General features: G+C 43.7%; 1 protein-coding gene across 3 annotated transcripts; it reads right to left on the bottom strand.

The window, feature by feature from the left end:
- Positions 1–917: 917 nt before the first annotated feature.
- On the bottom strand, positions 918–20,216 carry CANX (calnexin). Of its 3 annotated transcripts, none has more exons than XM_083798818.1 (15): positions 20,092–20,216; positions 12,573–12,761; positions 12,037–12,110; positions 11,486–11,544; positions 11,012–11,153; positions 9,680–9,761; positions 8,037–8,229; positions 6,857–7,046; positions 6,405–6,518; positions 5,750–5,906; positions 4,889–5,104; positions 4,357–4,476; positions 4,119–4,254; positions 3,883–3,977; positions 918–3,278 (listed from the first exon to the last, which is right to left on the bottom strand). In XM_083798818.1, the coding sequence occupies exons 2-15, from the start codon at positions 12,756–12,758 to the stop codon at positions 3,225–3,227; spliced, it is 1,818 nt and encodes a 605-aa protein (XP_083654944.1). In that variant the 5' UTR covers positions 12,759–12,761; positions 20,092–20,216; the 3' UTR covers positions 918–3,224. The 3 variants fall into 3 exon arrangements, with proteins under 3 accessions (XP_083654944.1, XP_083654945.1, XP_083654946.1); XM_083798819.1 differs by having other exon boundaries at positions 20,121–20,210; XM_083798820.1 differs by having other exon boundaries at positions 19,988–20,106.
- Between the last annotated feature and the right edge of the window lie 261 nt (positions 20,217–20,477).

Here is a 20,477-nt window from a genome sequence, read left to right as displayed (position 1 = left end):
CCCGCCCCGCGGGGCCGGGGAGCGGCTCCTGGAGGGGCCCCTGAGGTGAGGGCTCGGGGCGAGCTCCCCGGCCCCCGGGTCGAGCAGGGGAATTAATTAGACAACAGAAGGCAAACTCGAGTTAATTTATTTTATTTACATCCTCTTCGTGCGTAAGCGCGCAGCGCAGCCGCAAGTAGCGGGGAAAGGCTCAGTGAGGCCACGAATAAATAACGCTGGGGAAGGTGCAGCCCTGACAGAAGGCGCAGGGCCTGGGGGGATGAAAGGCTGAGAGCAGGGTGCAAGGGAGAGCCCGGCCCCCAGGCACTGCTCTTACGGGACAAGCAGAGGAACAGGCCGAGGATCAGCTCTGGCAGCCCTCAGCACTTCCCCCCATCCCTACCTGCTACCAGAAGTCAGCCTTGGATCAGACAACCTTGGTACATTTTAATAGTCCCCGGTGAATTATTGTGAATTAATTATGAATTACAGTTTCCATGCAGTAACACTTCTACAGCAGGTTACCTGCAGCCTGATCAACTGCTTTCTGAGCACCACTGCTAGGAGACAAAAGACAAACTCCAGCCTTTTCTACTCTCCTACCCCACTACAAGCACTCCCCCACCCTTATTTACCTGAAGCACCTCACCCTCCCTCACCCCCCTCCCTTGAGTCAGCATCCCTCACCGAGGCTGCTCTCAAACACCCAGCCCCAGCATACCTTCACATACTTTGCACCGATTTCAAACCTAATTCACAGATCACCACCAGGCAGAGCTACACTACTTAGAGAACACAGCTGTACTTGCATTTTTTCCCCAGTCAGGCTAAGCAGACAGCAATTTTTTTTTTCCTTCAAAGTTTTAAAAGCGATTCTGAAGTTAAACTGAGCCACCCAAGTCAGAAGGCAAGATAAGAAGTAACTTTTGAGTTGTCTATCCGTTTTGGAAAGTCATAATTTATTGTAGTGATTATTTAAGCATACACTATGGTATCAAAAAAAAAGCCATAACATGCAGACAGGAGACCTCTTAAGGAGATTTAGCAGAAGCAAATGTAGATTTACATTTCACCTTAACATAATACTATTTAGAAGCTGATAGCCGATCTTAAGTTCCTTTTTGATGCTTGGAAAGAACATGTATGCACATGAATTGTTCAGGAATTTAAGGCAATTTGCATATTGAGATAAAAAACATTGGATTAATAGATTTATGTTGTGCCCAAGATGTTAGCTGAATTGAAACCATTTACATATACTTCATCTCAAAGGACTGAGTCATAAATAGCAGCTGCTCCTTGATAAAAATACAGTCCTGAGAACAAGCTAATAGCAATGCTTAAGCTATGACATCTTCCATGTCAGAGTATAAGCTATTTTGGCAGTAAGGAGCAGCAGTTACCAGGTGTTCAACAGGCAAAGGCATTCTAAACATGCAATAGCTCCCAACAGAAGTCTGAAATTACTTCCAGTATCTTGCTTACAATAGTTTATTTGCACGCTGCAGAAAGATCAAGAAATCCTGCTATGCATTTGTGGTCACTAATATTTCAAACACAACAACCAAGGGATACAACGTAAGGACAGGCAGCAAAAGATGTTTCTCCAAAAAAAATGAGGCTTTTAGTAATTGGTTAGATTGTTTGCAAGGTAATTGGAACACCTGACCCCCCCCAGCCCCTGGGAATTACTCCCCGTACTATACCTATGACCAACCAACACTGGAGTGTTTAAATTCAGTGCAAGAAGAGTAATTTCAGGACATTTAATTTCACTCTAAACAAAAAGAAAAGCTTATCTATATAGACATCCGAACTCCAACATATTTGGTACAGTGTAATGAAGTTACATAGATTTCACCCTCAGAGGTATGCTCTTGTAGTGATCACCGGCATTCCACAAGTGTTTGAAACAGTATAATATGGTAGACTCAACACTTTAAAAAAATTTATTCAGCTGGAATTGGAACTCCCTAACATTCACAATATAATTTAGGATGCATTTGTTACATGAAGAGCAGATAAAAGACTTAAACAGTTTCACATACCACTTAAGATATTCCACATGCTCCTTCCCCACCTACAAATACTGACATGTTGGTTAATTTGTGTTTTTTTGTTTTGTTTTTCCTTAAGAAATATTCAGTTCATCTTGTCTACCTGACCACCTCCCCCATTCCTACAGGAATTGACATACAGTGATAACAGTGAGAGGATATGGGACACTGTCCTATCCAGTGTCTGGACCCTGGAGTAGGCCTAGCTATAAAAATAAAGAGTTTTGACAATGAGCTGAACATGAAGCACTTCCAGCAATTGAGGCAAAGCTGCACTCAGAAAAATAGCTGTACAGTCAAGAGAGAAAGGAAAGCATCAGTGGGTGAACAGAAGGGAAAGGGGAAAGTAGTCTAACCCCAGCCCACCCCAACGACCCATTAGCTTTACGAAAAGAGTTCAAGAACTAACAAGAACTATTATCTGCAAGGTCTGCAGGAATAAATGCCACATTAGGACAATCCACTCCGAATCCTAGATCATTTATCAACACTTAACCGGGCTTTAGCCATGCACAGAGTGCATATTCCAGAAACCAACTAATTCCTTCCTTCCACCCCTTCCTGTCCCCCCCCCCATGACCCCCAGAAAAACAGAGTTGATTGGAGAGTTTAGCTACTGTTTCCCCACACATCCCCCCTTCCCATTTTTTTTTCCTTTGTGGGAAGAGGTATTGTCAAATATGTTGACAGCTTTTCTTTAAACAATTATTAAATTTTAAGGGATATATATATAAAGACATCGGTGCATTTAGGAATTTACATGTTTGTAAAAAAAACTAGTTATAAAACTGCATTTTTATCATCTAGCACTTTCAAGATTCATTGTTATTCCTCACTAATTAATATATTAAATTAAACCAAGGTTTGAGACTGGTAAAGTTCTACCAATCTACTTAAAAACAGAAAAGAATATTTAAAACCAAAAATGAAAAAGGTTAGTTATGTTACATTCCAAAATCCACAGCCCATTATATTAACTGCATTCTTTCTACAGGAATGATGTTCTTTAAACAGATGATTGCAAATATTTTACTGCTAGACACTCCATTACATTGGATAGTGTGACTGGAACCTGTGGATGGTGAAATCTTGAGGTTTGTCCAAGTTTCAATGTAAGGTGTCCAAGGTCCTCTCCCAGAACCATGTTTTGAAAAAAAAAATCACAGATCAAGTTTTTATGATTTTTTTTCAATCTTTCCTTGGCTTTCTGTTTCTGGGTGATCTATTCACAGTTTCTTCCTCCTGCAAGAAATTTGTAGAGACATGAAGGAAACCTAACCAAAATTTACTCCTGAAAGCCTTTTTGAGCAAGCCTACAAAAAACTTTCAGCTCTACATTAGTTTCATTTTTGGAAGGACCTACTGCTGTTACTACCCCTTTCTTTACATACATGGCAGACAAATTATTATTTTTACCGTGCACGTATAGATATTTGCTGAGAATACTTAAATTCTGCTGCTGCGAGAATCTATTTAACCTCAAGCAACACTCCACCCTTTTTTTTTCTTTAAGTTAGCCATTATGTCAATGTGGAGCACTTAGAAGGTCACATCCTGACTGCACACAAAGCTGAATAAGCCTTTTGCTTCAAGAAGATGCATTCCACACAATCCTACTCCTCTCACAATGCAGGGTCTATGGCAAGTGCCTTTAGCAAGGTTTCCTGCTTTGCTGAGGTTGGCCACAGCAATTCCCATTCTGCACAGTGATTAAGTTCTCTGGTGTTCTGACAGTGGAAAGGGGTATCACGTGAGCCAGGTTAGCTTTTAACAGATTAGCAAGGCTTGTTCTATACCGAGAAAAAAAATCCACAATGCTTCCCTCAAAAATTAAGTGCTTGCGTACCTCTGATGCAGGTTTCCTGTCTTCTTCCTCATCTTCTTCCTCCTCTTCCTCTTGACTAGCACTTCCTATATCAGCATCACTTTTTTGCTTCTCTTCTAAGGAAATTAAAAAAACCTCATTCATTCTCTTGTCATTAAGACTTGCCACCTCCAGTTCACCAATGACTTGATATGTCTGCCAATCCTCTTACTCTTTCAGATATTAATTTCACATCAAGATTATCTAAGTTTGCCTACCTAGTTTCTCCTCATTTGTTTCCTCCTCTTCCTCTTCTTCTTTGTCTCCTTTGTCCTTTTCTTCTTCTTTCTCCTCGCTCATCACATCAGGCTGAGGAGCATCAGTCTTTTTGTATTCTGCAGCACTTGGCTGCTTCTAAAAAAAAATTGCCAGAACCAACCAGTTATTTGTGAAGCTAAGGCACATTAAGTAGAATGTTTAAGAAGATTCAGCGCATTTATCAGAGGAAATGCATACCTTCCCAGAACAGCAGAAAAGGACAACAAGGAACACCGGCAAAGCCACAGTGAGGATGTACACCACCCAAAGCCAGGGACGCTCTTCAGCAGCTGCCATCATCTGGCCCACAACACCAGGCTAGAAGATAAAGTGAACCATTAAAACTCAAATTGCAACAGTTGAGCTTGAACTACAGATTTTTCAGTTTCAGTCTACTCCAGAAAGTAGACTCTGCAACATTGAACATATTTCATACCTGAAAGAATTAAAGCTAGCCTGCACAAGTACTTCTTCCATGGTTTATGAATTAATAACTAGTCTACAATTAACAGCACAAATGTCAGAGCAAGAACCTCAAAAGAGCAGTGAATACTCACTGCCATTTATAACAACTATTACAGGCTGTAATTACAAATTGAGGTTCTAATGAAGATCATCAATCCACAGCCTTGGTACACGTAAGTATATATTGATAAACACTGCACAAGAACAGCAGCAGTGCTCCTACTGTTCCAGTAGGAAGCACACAATTAAGCCTTTCTTTTCTCACCTCTGCAGCGCCATCAGCTGCCTTTTTTAGTCCCCATCCATCATTAGCCCAATCATCAGCCACAGCTCTTTCAGTACAGATGATAAAGTTGTCAAAAAAGATGTCAGAAGTCATGGACCATAGCTCAAGTCCCACAGCACTGAAGGGAGTCATCTTGAAAGGCTCCAGGTCTTCAAAGAAATCTGGGTTTGGGATCTTCCTGGGTTTCCAAATCCCCTAGGAAAGACAAGACATTCAAGCCTTACCTACTAGCACAGAGGCTGAATTTCATTTTTCAGCCCATTTCAGCCAAGAAGACCAATGCAAAGAATCTCAGAATCATTCAGGTTGGGAAAAAACAAAACTATCATCTAGTCCAACCTTTAACCTGGTACTGAGAAGTCCACCACAAAACCATGCTACTAAGCTCTACATCTATGCTTCTCTTGAAGACCTCCAGGGATGCTGACTCAACCACTTCTCTGGGCAGCCTATTCCAATGCTGCACAACCCTTTCAGTAATTTCTCCTAATAGCCAACTTAAACTTCCCCAGCACAACTTGAGGCCATTTCCCCTCGTTTTATCATTTGGTGCTTGGGAGAAGAACCCAATCTCCACCTCGCTACAACCTCCTTTAAGGTAATTGCACTCAATTACAGTGTTTATAAATGCGACTCTTCAGGTTCTGGGAATCATTTTTTATTTGTGCTACGAAAGAGTGAAGTCAGGTTAAAAAAACACTTTGAAACTGTCCACTTGAAACACAGGAAGTCCATGACAGTATTTTTATTCTTAATTACATCTGCTGAATGTAAATCATTCTGATTTTTGGAAGGGAAATGCTGCACTGGCCAGAAGTTTACAAAAATGAAGAAACCAACCTGATAGTTCACGTTATCAATCATAGGAGGCTTCCATTTGCCCTTGTAGTTTGGATTGTCAATCATTGGTCGCTGCCAGGTACCACAGCCAGGAGCTGACTCACACTTAGGATTTGCAACCTGAGGTGCCTCCCATTCACCATCCATATCCTCGTCCCTGTAACAGCAACTCAGTTTTGAAGTCTGCCCCTTGTCTTTACCCAGAAGAAAGCTTATAGCGTGTCTGATTCCCAAGAACACTAAGATTTCTACTGTAAAATGGAAACACCGAAACTGATAATAGCATAGGCCTGAAAAAGACACTGCAGAAGGGACAGATATTTCAGGAAGCAGCTTGAGAGCACAGAAGCTCATGAAAAGCCAGTCTCTGAGCACAGCCCCCTCCCACTGCAGTACACAACTGCAAGATGAACATCCCTGACATATTCAGCTTACAGTCATAGGAAAGAACAGTTGACAAGTACGCAGATGAACGCAAGAACACAGGATTCCTATTAAGACCAACAACTCTGCCTTCTGCTTTTGAAGCAGGATAGCTTGAATTACCAGCAACTTTGATAGTGAGCAACAACGAACTAGCTATTTTTATACTTGTTAAAACCAGTACCAAAACCACGTAATTATTGCTGTCATTTGCAACAGGCAGTAAACTTACCAATCTTCAGGCTTCTCAGCATCAGGGTCTGCTACATATTCTGGCTCATCATCCAGCCAGCCCTCCGGTTTCACAGCATTTTCATCAGGTATTTTTGCAGGAGCATCCTCATCCCTTGGAAAAGGAAGTCAGTATATTAACACACAATATGCAACAAGTTCTCAACCCCAAGACATGATTCTACAGTGTCTGAACATGCCCACTGATCTAGATTACCAGGCAGCAACACCACGTTTTAAGAATAAAGTCGTCTTGCAGCCTGTTACCTCTATACAGTGCCTCACAGCACAGTCACGGCTCCAACTAAGATAACACTAATTTTAAAGCCAATCTAGAAAGGGCACATTGCTGTAAATCCCTTGCCCTAGCAGCCACTGCAAGGATGCATACAAGCTCAAAATCAAGTCTATGGTTCAAAAAACACAGGTTCAAGTACCCCTCTAACATCTTACCAGTCATCTGGTTTAACAGCATCTGGATCTGGGATTTTGGGTCTCTCATCCCAGTCCTCAGGCTTCTGGTCATTCGGGTCCTCAATCTCTCGGGGTGGATTCACAGGAGGAGACATATCATTTAGCAAGTTCCCACTGTTGACAACCGTTTGATCAACCAGTATTTCAAAACTATTATCAGGATTCAAGACTGAAAGGAAAAAAGTCAATGCAGCCGTTACACATACAATACAAAGCATGCTTCACAAATTATCACTGATCCCTGCTGTACCACGTACAATTCAAGCTTCAGCAATCCAAGCTACCATCTACCTAATAATTGTTTCTAAGACTCATTAAAAACCTTTCCCATGATGTCTAAGTGTACTTAGGGCTGATGTAACACATCTCACCTTGTCAAACTAAGATTTGTTGAATAGTGCTTTAGCAGTAGGAATAGTATTTATTCACATCCTACTTAAAAGGAAGACCCCCATTCATAATCCCACTGCTGACTCACAGGGTTTTAATTTCTTTATTCATTGCTACCTTTGTAATGGAACAGACACAGAGATGCTCGAGTACTCCCACAAAATACTTTTAGGCACAGCTAATGCCAAACACTGTACTTCAGTAACCACTGATTTTGTCTGATACTGTGAAAGATGTGGGAAGAAAAACACTATCCCCTGGATCCCTCTTCTGCACCTGGAACTGTGCTATCCAAATCTAAGTACAGAACTAACCAACTAAAATTATATGCTACTGAAAACTGACTTTAAAAGTTAGGTACTAAAGCCACTGTTCCCAAAGAATGCAAGTCTGTTGGAAGTGGTAGTAATTTAATCTCTCCTCTACATCTAAAGTTTATTAATATCCCAAATTACTAGAGGGCAGCATTCAAGCATTATATAGATGTTGCTAATAATTTTAGATACACTTAGCGTATCACATTACTCGTAACCGTTCTGAAATTCAGTTCTTCTTTAACTATTAAGTTCAAGGTCTCATGACTTCCTACATGAGTCAGAACTTCTTGCAAGGAGGAAGCAAGCCTTTATACAATAAGACTAGTTTTTGCATTCAGAGCTTTCAAGCTGTATGCTGATACAAAGATTTGTTTGTTCATCTGGTTTACTTTGAGTTTGATTCAGAAAACACAGCAGTAGTTATTAACATGCACAGTTTACAGTCACCGTACCCAGAGTATAAAGGTGTGTCTTCTTATCAGTAAAGTAGGTCTTTAAGTCTGCATCTGGACGCTTCGCATGCTTCTCCTCGTATTTGCCAGTCTTCGGGTTTTTGTGTCGGAAGATGAAGTGCAATTTATAGTCCTCTCCACATTTGTCAGGGCCAAACATGATTGTATATGGAGTTTTGTCATGGAACTGATCCTTTAAAAGAAATGCAAAACAATGCCATTATTTTGAGAAACAACTTCAGCCACTGCCCATCATACCACCTCCTGAATCATTATAAATTGATCTGCAGCTTGGATATCAAGACAGTGAAGTAGCCAGACTAAAACCTGCATCACAACTACAAGCTTCTAGAGAGAAGACCAGAATTAGCTTAACTTCTTCATTTTGCACCTTCCCTCTACTTCAGAGGGAAACGAATAGCTATTCAAGTGTTATCAACAAGGTAAGTAATTCATTAAGTTGTGACAACCATATATATGTATGCATTTTTAAGCATATCTCTACACTGCAAAAATGACTTTTAAGAGTTATTAACATACACATCAGGTACTGTTAATAATGAATTAATAGTTAGTTAGTGAGTTTCTTCCACACAAAGGGATAAGCAACATTAAAAGTGAGGCCAAGTTGTATTTAGTTTATCTACTTCTAAGCTGGTATATTGTTTCAATTTAAGACTGAACTGAATATAATAATCTCACCTTTGAACACTGCAAGTCTATTTGTTTTGGATAATGTTATCTTGAGATTCAATGCACACATGAAACTGGCTAGACAGCTTTAAGTTTGGAATCTGTATTAGTAATAAAGCTCTAAAGAGAGCGCAGAACAAAAGGAAAAGGATGGGTTATAAGTCTTAAAAGGTACTTCCCATGAAGTCTAGGAAAATGGCTAAAGAAAATCCATAGTTTATACAAGCATATATATATATATATATATATATATATACACACACACACACACACTGACCCAGCAGTAAAGCTTTGTCTGAACAGGCTAAAATGCTCAAGACAACTGTATTACTGGGAGGAGAGGAAGTGACTCTTAATTTTTAAAGGATGCAGCATTGTCTCTTTCACTGAGGGCACTTTTAAGACAATGCATTCAAGGGCCTTTTATGAAGCAAATTCTTCTATATAACTGTGTGCTTCTGAATATACAAGCTTGTATCTAGTCCAACCTCAGATATATAGATATTTTAAGTATATCCAGTAACTGACAAGAGTTCAAAGACACAGCAATAAATGCCAGATATATTTTTAGTTATTTGCATGAGTCTGTTTTAGAAGATAAAACAATCTTCCTTCTGGACAATGGCTTCCAAGGAGGTTTCTACACTGGCTACTCTCGTAAGGTACCTCCTCAGTTCTAGAACCTAGGGAAATCTGAAGTACTGTAGACTTCCAAGCTGTAGAACTGCTCAGCTATGGGAAAACTCTGGAGTTGTCACTCAAGAGGCCAGAATATTTCTGTATTTCTGATCTCCAACTGAAAATAGTGGGAACTTGCTGAGTGCAAAGTACTCTGGAGATCAAGCCCAAACTATGCCCCACTACATTTACTGAAGAGGTTTCTCTAGGAAACAGCAAAATAAAGCAAGCGTTATTTCATGGATAATGCTCGGAGTATCAGCATCACTCACCAGGTTCAATTCGGGGGTCTTTGAAAGCAACTTCACATAGGCCCCACCACACTCTATTCCATTTTGGAAGTTTACTTCATACCTAATTTTAGTTTTGGACAAAGAAGTAGAGCGCGTGTTACACGAAAGGGAAACTTACTTCCACAATACATGATTGCAACTTTCAAGTACAAATTCAGAGTAAGACTTCTGTTGTTTGTTTTAAATCAAGAGTCAAGCAAACATTAAAAACACATGCTGTACTCTTAAGGACTAAGCAGATATTCATAAGGGCCTGCAAAACGAGAAGAATCAAGGATTTAGAAGGCTTAACCTAACAAAAGATTAAAGAAATTGAGTGCTGGTCTAAAAGATTATGATCTAGGAGTAGAGAGAAAAGATTTCAGTATGTAAGAGACTGCAACAGAGATTAAGGCAAACCAATTTTCCCCACAACCGCTACAGCAGACAACTCAATTTGCAAGATGACCAAAGTGAGAACAGTTGGGTCCTAGGAAGACACCCTTTAGGGTTATAAGCATACAACAGTATATTTAGAGATGCCAAGGAGTCTGAAAAAGGCAAAACATGTCTGTCAGGAATAGGCTAAGTATGCTTGATCCTCTCTCAATGCCAGCAGCTGGAGTGGGTGACCACTTTATTTTATTTTTAGCCTTGTATTTTGAGCCAAAAACTAAGCAGTAATGCAAAGTAAAGCGACCAGCTCATTACCTTGTACAAACATGAATTAGCTTACTCAGTTTAAAACTGATAAAGTAATATCCCACAACTCAACAGTTGCCACTGAAGGTTTTTTTTTCCCCCTGCTTGCTAGTTAGTAGATTCTCCTACATCAGTCATGGCCCAATAGGGCTAAACAAGCTATTCATCTTCCACAACAGATGAACTAAAACAAAGGCAGGAGGAAACAAGTGCACCTTTACTACACAGCCCACCTTTGAAACGGGACAATTTACTGAATAAGTACACTGACTTGCATATAGATGAGGTCTTGTCCAAAAAGACAAGGACTTCTATGATTAACAGTAGAAAAATCAGTTGCATGTCCTTGTTAACACAATGAATCAAATGAAGTTCAGAGACCAGCTACCAAGTCTAGTTTTCAAAGACTACCTTCCTTTACATGCTTCAGAGGGAGCCATGCTGTTCATAATTTTTACACTTGGGGAATCCAAATTGCTATTTTATACTTACTCAAACAGTATAGTAATAGGTTGTTATATCTTGTGTCATTTAGACTCCCAGTCGACAAAAGCTCTGTTACGGAATAAACCTCAGCCTGCTATCACGTCACCCTTGAAATAACAGAACACCGAGTTATCTTTTACTTACTGTATAATAAGGGGCTTGGTATCAAATACAAAAGGCTTTGAAAGTTTGGATGAAATTGCATGATGTTTGGCTCGGGTTACCAGTACAAGCCCTTTGTCTCCTGGAAGCTTAGTGTCCTTCATGTCTTGGACTTCCCATTTACCTGGAGGGAAATTAACCAAACATTATCAAAACTCATGGGATACAATCTTCACTTAGCCTAATTCCAAGCAAGAAAATCAGCACTTTGCCTCCTCAAGTTATTAATTTAACATCTTCACTAAAAAATTTAAAACCTCAAAGTGGCTGTTTTATTTTAATCTTTTATCTGCATCAGAACCACACTTCATGTTGTTAACCACATACACAAATACTCCCCCATTTTCTTCAGTGAATATAACTTCAGCAAGCAATCAGGAAACAGACTTGCACCTCCTCTTCACATAGGACAAAGGACATCAGAAATATCAGTCAAAAAAACTGGGTAGGACTCACCATCATATTTGGAAATTTCATCATCTGTATCATCTTTCTTGGCTTTGGAAAGGATCCATCTAAAAGACAAACATCCAACAGTCAGAAACCCATACTTTTTCACCACACGCTAAAACGCCTGCTCTTAAAGCATCCTAGTGTCCTGATCCCCTCAGGAGTTCTATCCCCAAGCCTGCAAAATTTTCTACATTTTCCATTTCCCACCCCACCGTGAAATAGGATCACTGCCTCAGTGTCACGCTCTTCAAAAATTCTTACTATGCAAAGCTGTAGAACCTCACCATCCTCACGTTACCTGAGCTACAGAAAGTCAGATGAAAAGGATTAAAAATATTACACAATATATGGCTCATCTCCCCCCATTATTAGTACCTAAGGATATATTAGTTTGCTTCAGCACTAACAACCAGCATCAGATAGTCACTGCCGTAACCCTCCCTAACCACTGCCTGTTAATGTGATTTTGAGTAACAGAATCTAGAAAGAGTTTTGTTCCCTTTCACAGAAAATTTTGATTTATTATGTTCAATCATCCCTCAGATCATACTCACCCATCCAGAGTTCCTTTATCAAAGGACTCTACAAAATACACCTCGCCAGTTGGGACGGGAGCCCTGTAGGTAACCTACGGGAGAGGAAAGGGGATTTACACACCTTTCAAGGCACATTCTCTACTCTAAAGAGGAACAGGTACATACAGCTCACGTTCCCCATCTACACTTAAGCACATTACCTGGAACACTCTGGCAGCAGAAATACAGAAATTATGTAAATACTGCTGCTTCTGCCAAGCCATTGTGTTCTTCTCTGCAACTCAAACTGAAGTATATATTTAGCTGGAAGCATTAATTCCTGATACTTACACTTCAGATTTCAAATACTGATATAAGTCTTCAAGGAAGAAGACAGGGTCAGATGAGAAAGAAAGCAAACAGCTAAGCTTAATTCCATACCTTACTCCCAGCTAACACCTTTAATAGCATCACAACACATTAAACATTAGCAAAGCAGAGAGAACTCGGATCAGATTCACAGTAGCTACAACACAAGCAGTAATTGAATTTTAAAGAGAACTTCCATGCCATACCTTTGGAGTTGGAGGAGGACTGCTGGTTTCAGGCTTTGACTCTTCTACCTCCTCAATGCCGTCATCCAAATCATCCTCGATATCAACTACATCATCACCGTCATTGTCATCATCCATATCATGTGCCTGGATGGCAAGAGTCCCAAGAGCTAGCAGGGCCACGTACAGTAACCATTTCAGCTCCATGATCTGAACAAATAAGACAAGGGAAGAAGTCAGGCCAGCACTGCACACAGAGCAAGGCACCAACTCACAGTTCAAAACCACCTGTTGTCCTCGAAGCTTGAAGTGCCTCGTCACACCACTGAAGGACAGGTACAAACTTACCTTCTCAGCTTCGCTATTTATCACATCTGGCTAGTTAAGACAGCTCACGAATTTGAAGAGGAATACAAGATAAAGGTGAAGTACTCAATATAAAACAGATGCTAACAGACCAGAGGAGCACGTGGACAAGTTCTGCAGATCCCGCTGCAGAAGTGTCAGCGCTGCTCCTCCGCTGCCAGCCCATGAGCAGAACTGCACATACCCACGGCAACACCCCAACTCGCACACCTACAAAAACCTGAACAGAAAGCTTGTTTCTGCTTGTGAAGAACTCTAAATACATCATGTTGAAACGGGCATTTCCATCGAGTTCATGAGCTGAAATACAATTAGCTACCTCTTTCAAGCATCTATGGAACAATCAATCTTCTATCTCCTGTTCAGTATTTTTCTTCCTTTCCTATGCAGGACACTGGCACTTTCATTCATCAGTTGCCTTCCCCATGCTTTATCCTGGAATTACTGCCAACAGCCATTGATATTACCGGCAGATGTCTGTAAGCAGCTGGACACAGAGGCAGACCCAGCAGAAAAATTCTTGCTGTTCAATGGACAGTTAATTTGATCTCTAACTTAACAGAACGACCAAAAGAAATCTAATACAAAGACTTTACAGAATTAAACTACCACACCAATTAGTTTATAGGGTGCCCGGCACATTATGCTACCTGAAACACAGAGGACACCTTGACAATCTGTAGCTCAAAAAATCTCTAAGTAAAATAGGTTTCAATTTGACTTTCCTGCTAAAAAAAATTACTTATCACCGCACCTTTACGCTGATACAGAAAGCAACACTCCTTCCGCACCGCTTGTAGTTTTACCCACACGCAGCAACCAGGAAAGCAGTCTGCTCCTTTGAATTACATTCCAGATTTTTCTTCCGAAGTCAAAGTTTCAGCTAAGACTAATTCTTTTTTTTTTTTTTTGAAAGTCATTATAAAACTAAACATCCTCTCCTTCCCCTACATTCCTGCCTCAGGCTATAGCCCCACAGATTTACAAACATAACTCAAGCAGAGTTATTAAGGCCTGTAGGGGCGTAAGTTCATGGTAGAAAACTTTTTTTTAAACTTTCCAAAGCATGTTTAGGCAACTGAAAGCATTTAGTCGTAGAAGCTTATCAGCTCTACCCAGTATACCAAGACTCCACTGCATACCAAATCTACCATTCTTAGATTACTCTTTAACTTGCTTCTAATGACAGGGGATGTTTTTAATTACAACAAAACTGTATTTTAGGACCTGTCGAGGTTATGTCCAGTTTGCCACTATGACAACATGTAATCACAGCCAGTTTCCGAGCAGCGATGCCCCAAGGACCACGGGCTCGGTACATGCTCAGCACCCGGCCCTCCCAGCCCAGGCAACTGCAGCAGAACAGCCCTGGGCCAGAAGGACACAGCTCACAGCATGAGCAGCTGACAAAAACCAAGTGTTCCTACATATAACCAAAGCCTGTTATTTGTGTTTTTGTTTGTTTTTAACTTTAATGCAGTGTACAGGCAGAATTGAAAACAGTTGCAGACCACATAGCAGCTCATAGATATTACAAATCTGGGAACCACAACACAAAACCAAAAACAAAAACTGTGAAGCAAACATCAGTGCCATTGGAAGTTCAATTCCTCCTGCACAGACAGTGCGCTCTCTGAATAAACCCATGCCCAACAGCAAAAACCACAAAGACCCTGAAACCTCATTTGAAAAAGTGATCTTTGGAGCCCAGATGTGTGCTGGGACCAAAGTGACTGCAGGCGAGGTGGCACAAGGACACCTTTCCAAGGGAAGGGTTGCATTTTGTCTCACCTTGCTAACAGAGCCTCACCAAATTCATTCTTAACAGAGCTAAATTCAGGAAGATTTTACCCCAAGTTCTGTAACCACTTTCACGTTACATTATGCGGATAGAACGATCACTGCACTGCTCCTAAGGGTGATACGAGCAAAGTCACCTTAAACGCACAGCGAAGTTAAAGGTAAGCCAATGCCTTCCTCTTTTTAAAAGGACGCAGTTTTTCCATACCCCCTCCCAAGCCTGTGCAAAGGACATGAGCGATTTAGCATGCAAGTCATCTCTGCGGTAACCTCACCGAGAGCAATGACGTTTCGGTGTAAGATTCCGATCACCTCCCAGCCTCCCCGGCAGCACAGGCTCCATACCGAATTCACACCTACTTGGTGATCCCACCCCAACCAGAACCCTTGAAGCTTCTGTCGGTGGCAGTGACCTTTGGCAGACGCTAGCACTTCTTGCTCGGTAAGTGGCAAACCACACGGCCTGGTATTGCACACGAGGGCGTCCAGAAATCCTATCAAAGTATTCTGGTAAAACCAGTCACAGCCACCAGCATCCCCCACAGCAAGCACCAGGACAGGCAGAAGCTGTTCCTGAGACACCCACAGGGATCTACCAGGGGTCTGCATTTACCAGTTATCTCTCTGCCTGAAACTGGGGCTTGGGGAACCTCACTTGAAGCTGCAAGTATTACCTGTGCAAGTCGCCAGCAAGCTTTTCTTTTGCCAAAAACTAGAAGCAGGAAGAGAAGCTAATCCAGTTTCGTACCCTTGCTTCTTTGTAGTCATTGGCAAGCAGTTTTCGCAAGTTTGTATCCCTATAGAAAGCTGTTTAGAACACCTCCTACGTATTAAATCATTCCCAAATTGTACATAAGCTCTCATTCATACACCCCAGTACGAACTGGTAGCACCTTCAGCAACTGCCAGTTGTCAAGGCAAGCTCCTTATTCTATTAATCCCTAACAATACGCAAACTAAATTATAAGAAATAAAAGACAGTATGTTCTCAGAAGAGCGATTTAAGTAAAACACACAATTGGGGTATTTAAATAGCTACATCTGTCCATAACATATGTATTGCTATACAAGAAGGTTTCAACCACGCTTAATCCCTGGGGACACAACAAGCAATTATACCCTAGTAAATTGGGTTACTCATAAATAGGGGACAATAGGAAGGGAGAGGAGGGGGAAGAGAAAAAAAAGACTCAGATTTTACACAAAACAGGCTTAAAACAAATTTTAGGCGGAGCTTTGAGTTACTAGCAAGTACAGGTGCTCAGCCACCTAAAACGCTAGCCTCCAGCAGCACAGCCACCTACTGCGTGATGGCCAGATTCCTCCTTTGAAGGAGTGTCCAGTTTCCAGGCGATTACGAGCAGCTATTTCTGAATCTCTGCCTGAACTTCCTTTCCGCAGGTTTCACTGCGTAATATTTCTGAAGGTTGGCGTATTTCTGACCATGCGACTGCCCCCAGCCTCAGAATAGGCGGGCTTCTGAAGTCTCCGTTCCACTGCAGTGCAACTCACCTTCACCATACCACTGTCCCAAGTCAAAGATGATTAGAACTTCATCTACCTTTTTTTATAAATGAGGTCTTCTAAACACTGCAGTAGTCTTCCCATCAATGCAAATGGAGTGCCAACATAATATCGCAAAGCACTGACTTGGGAGAGCGTTCAGGAGTGTCAGAGCTAACAAATCACTTGTTCTGTCTGCGTGCCTATCCACAATCAGCTTCTGCACAAGGAAAACGGTAAGGGACATTTAAGCACTGTTCACCAGCTCCTGACTGTCAGAAGGCTGAATGAAGCGTTTTCCCCTGGCATTTACGGGGCAGACACCAGAACATGGGAACAGCTGCACTGCAGAGCTTGATTTTTACAGTGGTAGGAACTAAACCAAGTGGACACAAAGAGGCAGGATCAGCTTCTTGCCACAGACGCAGCACTTCCAGTGCAGGACTAAGCGATTGTCGCCTTCAGGTTCCAATGCTTTCAAGACTTGCAGCTTCAGAGATTTATTCTTACTTGGAACTCCTTTTTTGAGGCATAAAACCTGAATTTTTGTGACTTTTGGCATGACACTGGAAACGCTTGACCCATACAGCAGCCGATTATCACCACAAACATATGGGGGGAAGGACAGACAGCTGGAAGGGCCCCACGAAGGATATTCAAGTCCCTTGCTATCATACTTCCAGAACATACTGTTTAGAAAGTTTCTTTCCCTGACAGGTTAAGCAGAGCCTGCAAAACCAGTTTAATCATCTCCTTGGTTACAAGTCTATTTGAGTGGTTCATCAAGCCAGCTCTTAGCGCTGCATAATTCAGAATACAGAACCACATCGCAATTGCTACTAGATATACAGCTGACTGAAGTGGTTTTCTCCTTATTTAAGATAATTTACAGTCAGATTAAACACGTCTTGCAAAAACAAGGCACTTGCTGCAGAACTAAGCATTGAAGGGGGAAAACTGTCTGCATCATGCAAGTTGTCGTCAGCTACACCTCAGCAATTTAACTGGGAGAGCATCATTGCCTTTTATTTCATCAGTCTGAACTGATAGCTCAAACTGGTGTAAGCACGTACAAGCAGCAAAGGGTACTAGCTAAGCCCCGTGTTCCAAAAAGTGGATTTCAATATGGTATTTGCAGTGGAAGCTGAAAAAATAAGCACAACACATCCTCATGCAAGACAAGAATCATGAAGAAGAGTTTAGAGTCATAAGAAATTCATCTCAGCACACAAAAACATGCAAGGAGACCAGAACAGGAAGGCGGAGAGGTAGATACCCATTTTTCCCCTCCTCAAACTGCATTTTTATCATTTCTGAGCTAAGACTTGGCTCCCTGCTTGGTAGCGCACTCGTTTCCTAAAGTTAGAAGCACTGAAGCAAGAAGTTCCTCTTTGCCATCTCAAGATGCCTCCACCTTCACGTCCCGGCTCCTCTGCTGTGCCACGGGAGGCGTTCACGCAGCCCGACGGTGAACCAGCCGCTGCTGTAAGACGGCTGGAAATCCTCCTGCTGCGCTGCTTTAACTCTTCATCGATTCCCCAGTCCAGGACACAAGGGCAGAAGGTGTTGCAGGACAAGTGAAAGCACCATGAAATAAAACGAGCAAGTAGCCAAGGATAAAGGAAATTAAGCTGCTAGGCACGGCGTCAGCTCAACGCCACAGCATCACGTGCGTTTCTGTCACCCGCGCCTGTCACAGACAGACCTGTCCTTAGGCAGACTTGGGAGACCCGCACTCGAGGGCAAAGCTGAACCACCAACTTCGTGGCCAAGCACTGTAATTTCAGCAGCCAGTAAATGACCTCACTGCTGCTCTGAGAGGGATAGAATGAAATTATGCTCATATATACGCCGCAGCTCATACGGGGCAGGCACCGTTTTCTCCCTGAAGCGCTCAGTTCTGCAGTTAGACAACTTCCAGCAGCGCCTTGCTTACAGCAGGCCAGAGGCTGGAGCTACATGGGTGGGTGTTTTTTTTTTGCCTTTTTTAAAAGTAGGGGGTGGTTGGGATACACTGCTACTTAAGGCTTGAGGGAAGACTCCTAGAAAAGATTGGCCAAGCCCACGGTGACCTACAACCCCACAGAAAAAGGGGCCCTCTGTCTGGGTTGCAAGGAGCACAAACCAAGTAAGAGATTAGGTGTGAAAGGCAACAGCAAAGCTTGCTTTTAATAAGCATTTCGAATATGCCAGTTTCTAAAAATAATGTACAACGGTGCACAAACAGTAAGGGAGGAAACACCATGTACTGTTTGTCAGCAGAGAGATTCCCGCAGAACTGGAAGTCCTTGGAGGACAAAGACAGAACTGCGAGGCTTTCTGGCCATAAAACAGATGGGCTGCAAGGGAAATTATGGTAGGTGGGGAAAGATCTGGAGGTGCCCCAAGATCTTTCAGACCATCACGCCTAGGAATCAATTCAAGTTTGCCTTGCTACAGAATTGACTCCAGCAAGAACAGGCTGCCATTTCGATCACTGTTAGAGGCAGAAAAATGAAAGGCCAGAAAAGGAAATAGAAGGGAGGGCTAAGTACAAGTTACAGGGTACTCTCAGTAAAGGATTTATTCATTTACTTAGGAGGAAGTGCTGCAACACCAAATGAAAGGGTAATCTAGCAGAGGCCTCAAGCTTTCTTACTGCTTAGCATTAGGCTTCCCATTCTAGGAGGGCAGCTGATACCGGGAAGCAGTTAACATCTTATACTCAGCTTGGGATGCGATACAGAGATTGCAGAAGTATCCCTTCCATAATACCTTTTTTTTTAAACGTAAATATTCTGGTCACTCTGATGCACCTAAAATAATTTTAGCACAACCTGTATTTTAACCAGTACTTGTAACTATGTTAACCCATGCATTGTTATAGTCCTGTTATCTCCTTATAATGTTTTAGTAACACCCCAAACCACAGTGAATGAGATGCCCCATAAAACCTGTACGTTAGCTATGCTTACTTGACCATGTTAAGTAACACCTAACGCATCCCAAACAAATTTATGAAGGAGTTTTCCACAACGCTCTGCAGAAACACTGCGGCGTTAATTACATTAACAGCTTAACACCCTATTATACTAACACTGCCACCACGAAAGCCCGGAGCTTTACCACTACTACAGCACCCCGACGCGGGGCCGCTTCCCTTCAGGCTGGGCTCCCCCGCAGCCCTTCTCTTCCTGCAGCCTAGAAAGTTCCGGGCCGCAAGACTGCACGTGAAAGTTTGCTCTTTGCGACCGGCACTGACGGGGAGCAGCGGGCTGGGACTCAGGGCCTTTTTTTTCCACGTTACAAGCCCGCAGCAAGCCCCCTGGGCAGCGGCCCGAGCTCAGCCCCCGGCCCCGCACTGCCCCGAAGGGAGACGAGCTCGGGAAGCCGCAGCCGGAGCTCTGCGGGCCCCGCATCTCGCAGCCGCCCCCCCGGTGCTCGGCCGCCTCATCCCCCCGGGCCTCCCTCTCCTTTCCAGAGCCTTCCGCTCCCCTCCCGCGGCTCCGCTCCGCGCCGCCCTCCCGCCCCCCCCCCCCCCCCCCCCCCCGCGGCGGCACCACCGAGCCCAGGCCCGCTCCGCCCGTAACCCCCCCCCCCCCGTCGGGGCCCAGCCGCCCCCACCACCACAGGCCTCGGGGCCCGGCCTCCCTCCCGCAGCACCCCGGGGGCGTCCCCAGCCAGCCGCCGGTCCCCCCGCGCCCCTCACTGCCCCTCCACGGTGATCCCGGCTGAGGGGAGGGAGGGGGGTGTCACCCGCCGCGGGGCAGGGCCCCCCCGCCGCTCACCACGCCCAAGGCCCAGCGCCCAGCCGGGCCCCGGCCCCCCGGGCCCCGATTTCCAGTCACGGAGCCGCCCGGTCACCGGGAGGGGGAAGGGGGGGGGCACTCACCGAGCGCCACGGCCGCCCCCGGCCCTCACCTCCGTCACGTGGCCCCGCGCCCAGCGCCGCCGCCGCCCGCCCGCCTATCTGCCACCGGGCCCGCGCCGCCCCCCGGCCCACCTCTCGCCTCTTCTCTCATTGGTGGAAACAACGCCCGCCCTCCCGCCCCTCCGCCGAGCCGGCGTTTCGATTGGTTGAAAGCGCCGCCGCTCACCCGCCCGCTCCGCCTCGGAGCCCGCCCCTCCGGCGCTTCCCTTCGTGGAGCGCGTCTATTGGTCGGTGCGTTGCAGGAAGTGCGCGGCGGTTGGCTGCGGGAGGGGAGGCTGTTGGGGTGTGGGAGGGGTCTTCAGCTGAGGGAGCTGTAAGGGGCTGGGGGGGGAGTTGTGGGACGGACC

This window comes from Anser anser (genome assembly GCF_964211835.1).
Source record: "Anser anser genome assembly, chromosome: 14".
NCBI lineage: Eukaryota > Metazoa > Chordata > Aves > Anseriformes > Anatidae > Anser > Anser anser.
Note: the sequence above shows the minus strand (reverse complement) of the source record. Positions and strands in the feature narration are given on the sequence as shown.

What these genes read in the sequence shown, in the direction of transcription:
- CANX (XM_083798818.1), bottom strand. Translation starts at nt 12,758, where the DNA reads ATGGAGCTGAAATGGTTACTGTACGTGGCCCTGCTAGCTCTTGGGACT. An exon ending in TTGATAACGTGAACTATCAG is followed by an intron (nt 5,105 to 5,749) that starts GTTGGTTTCTTC and finishes TGTCTTTCCTAG; the next exon opens with GGGATTTGGAAACCCAGGAA. An exon ending in CAGCTGATGGCGCTGCAGAG is followed by an intron (nt 4,477 to 4,888) that starts GTGAGAAAAGAA and finishes TTTATCTTCTAG; the next exon opens with CCTGGTGTTGTGGGCCAGAT.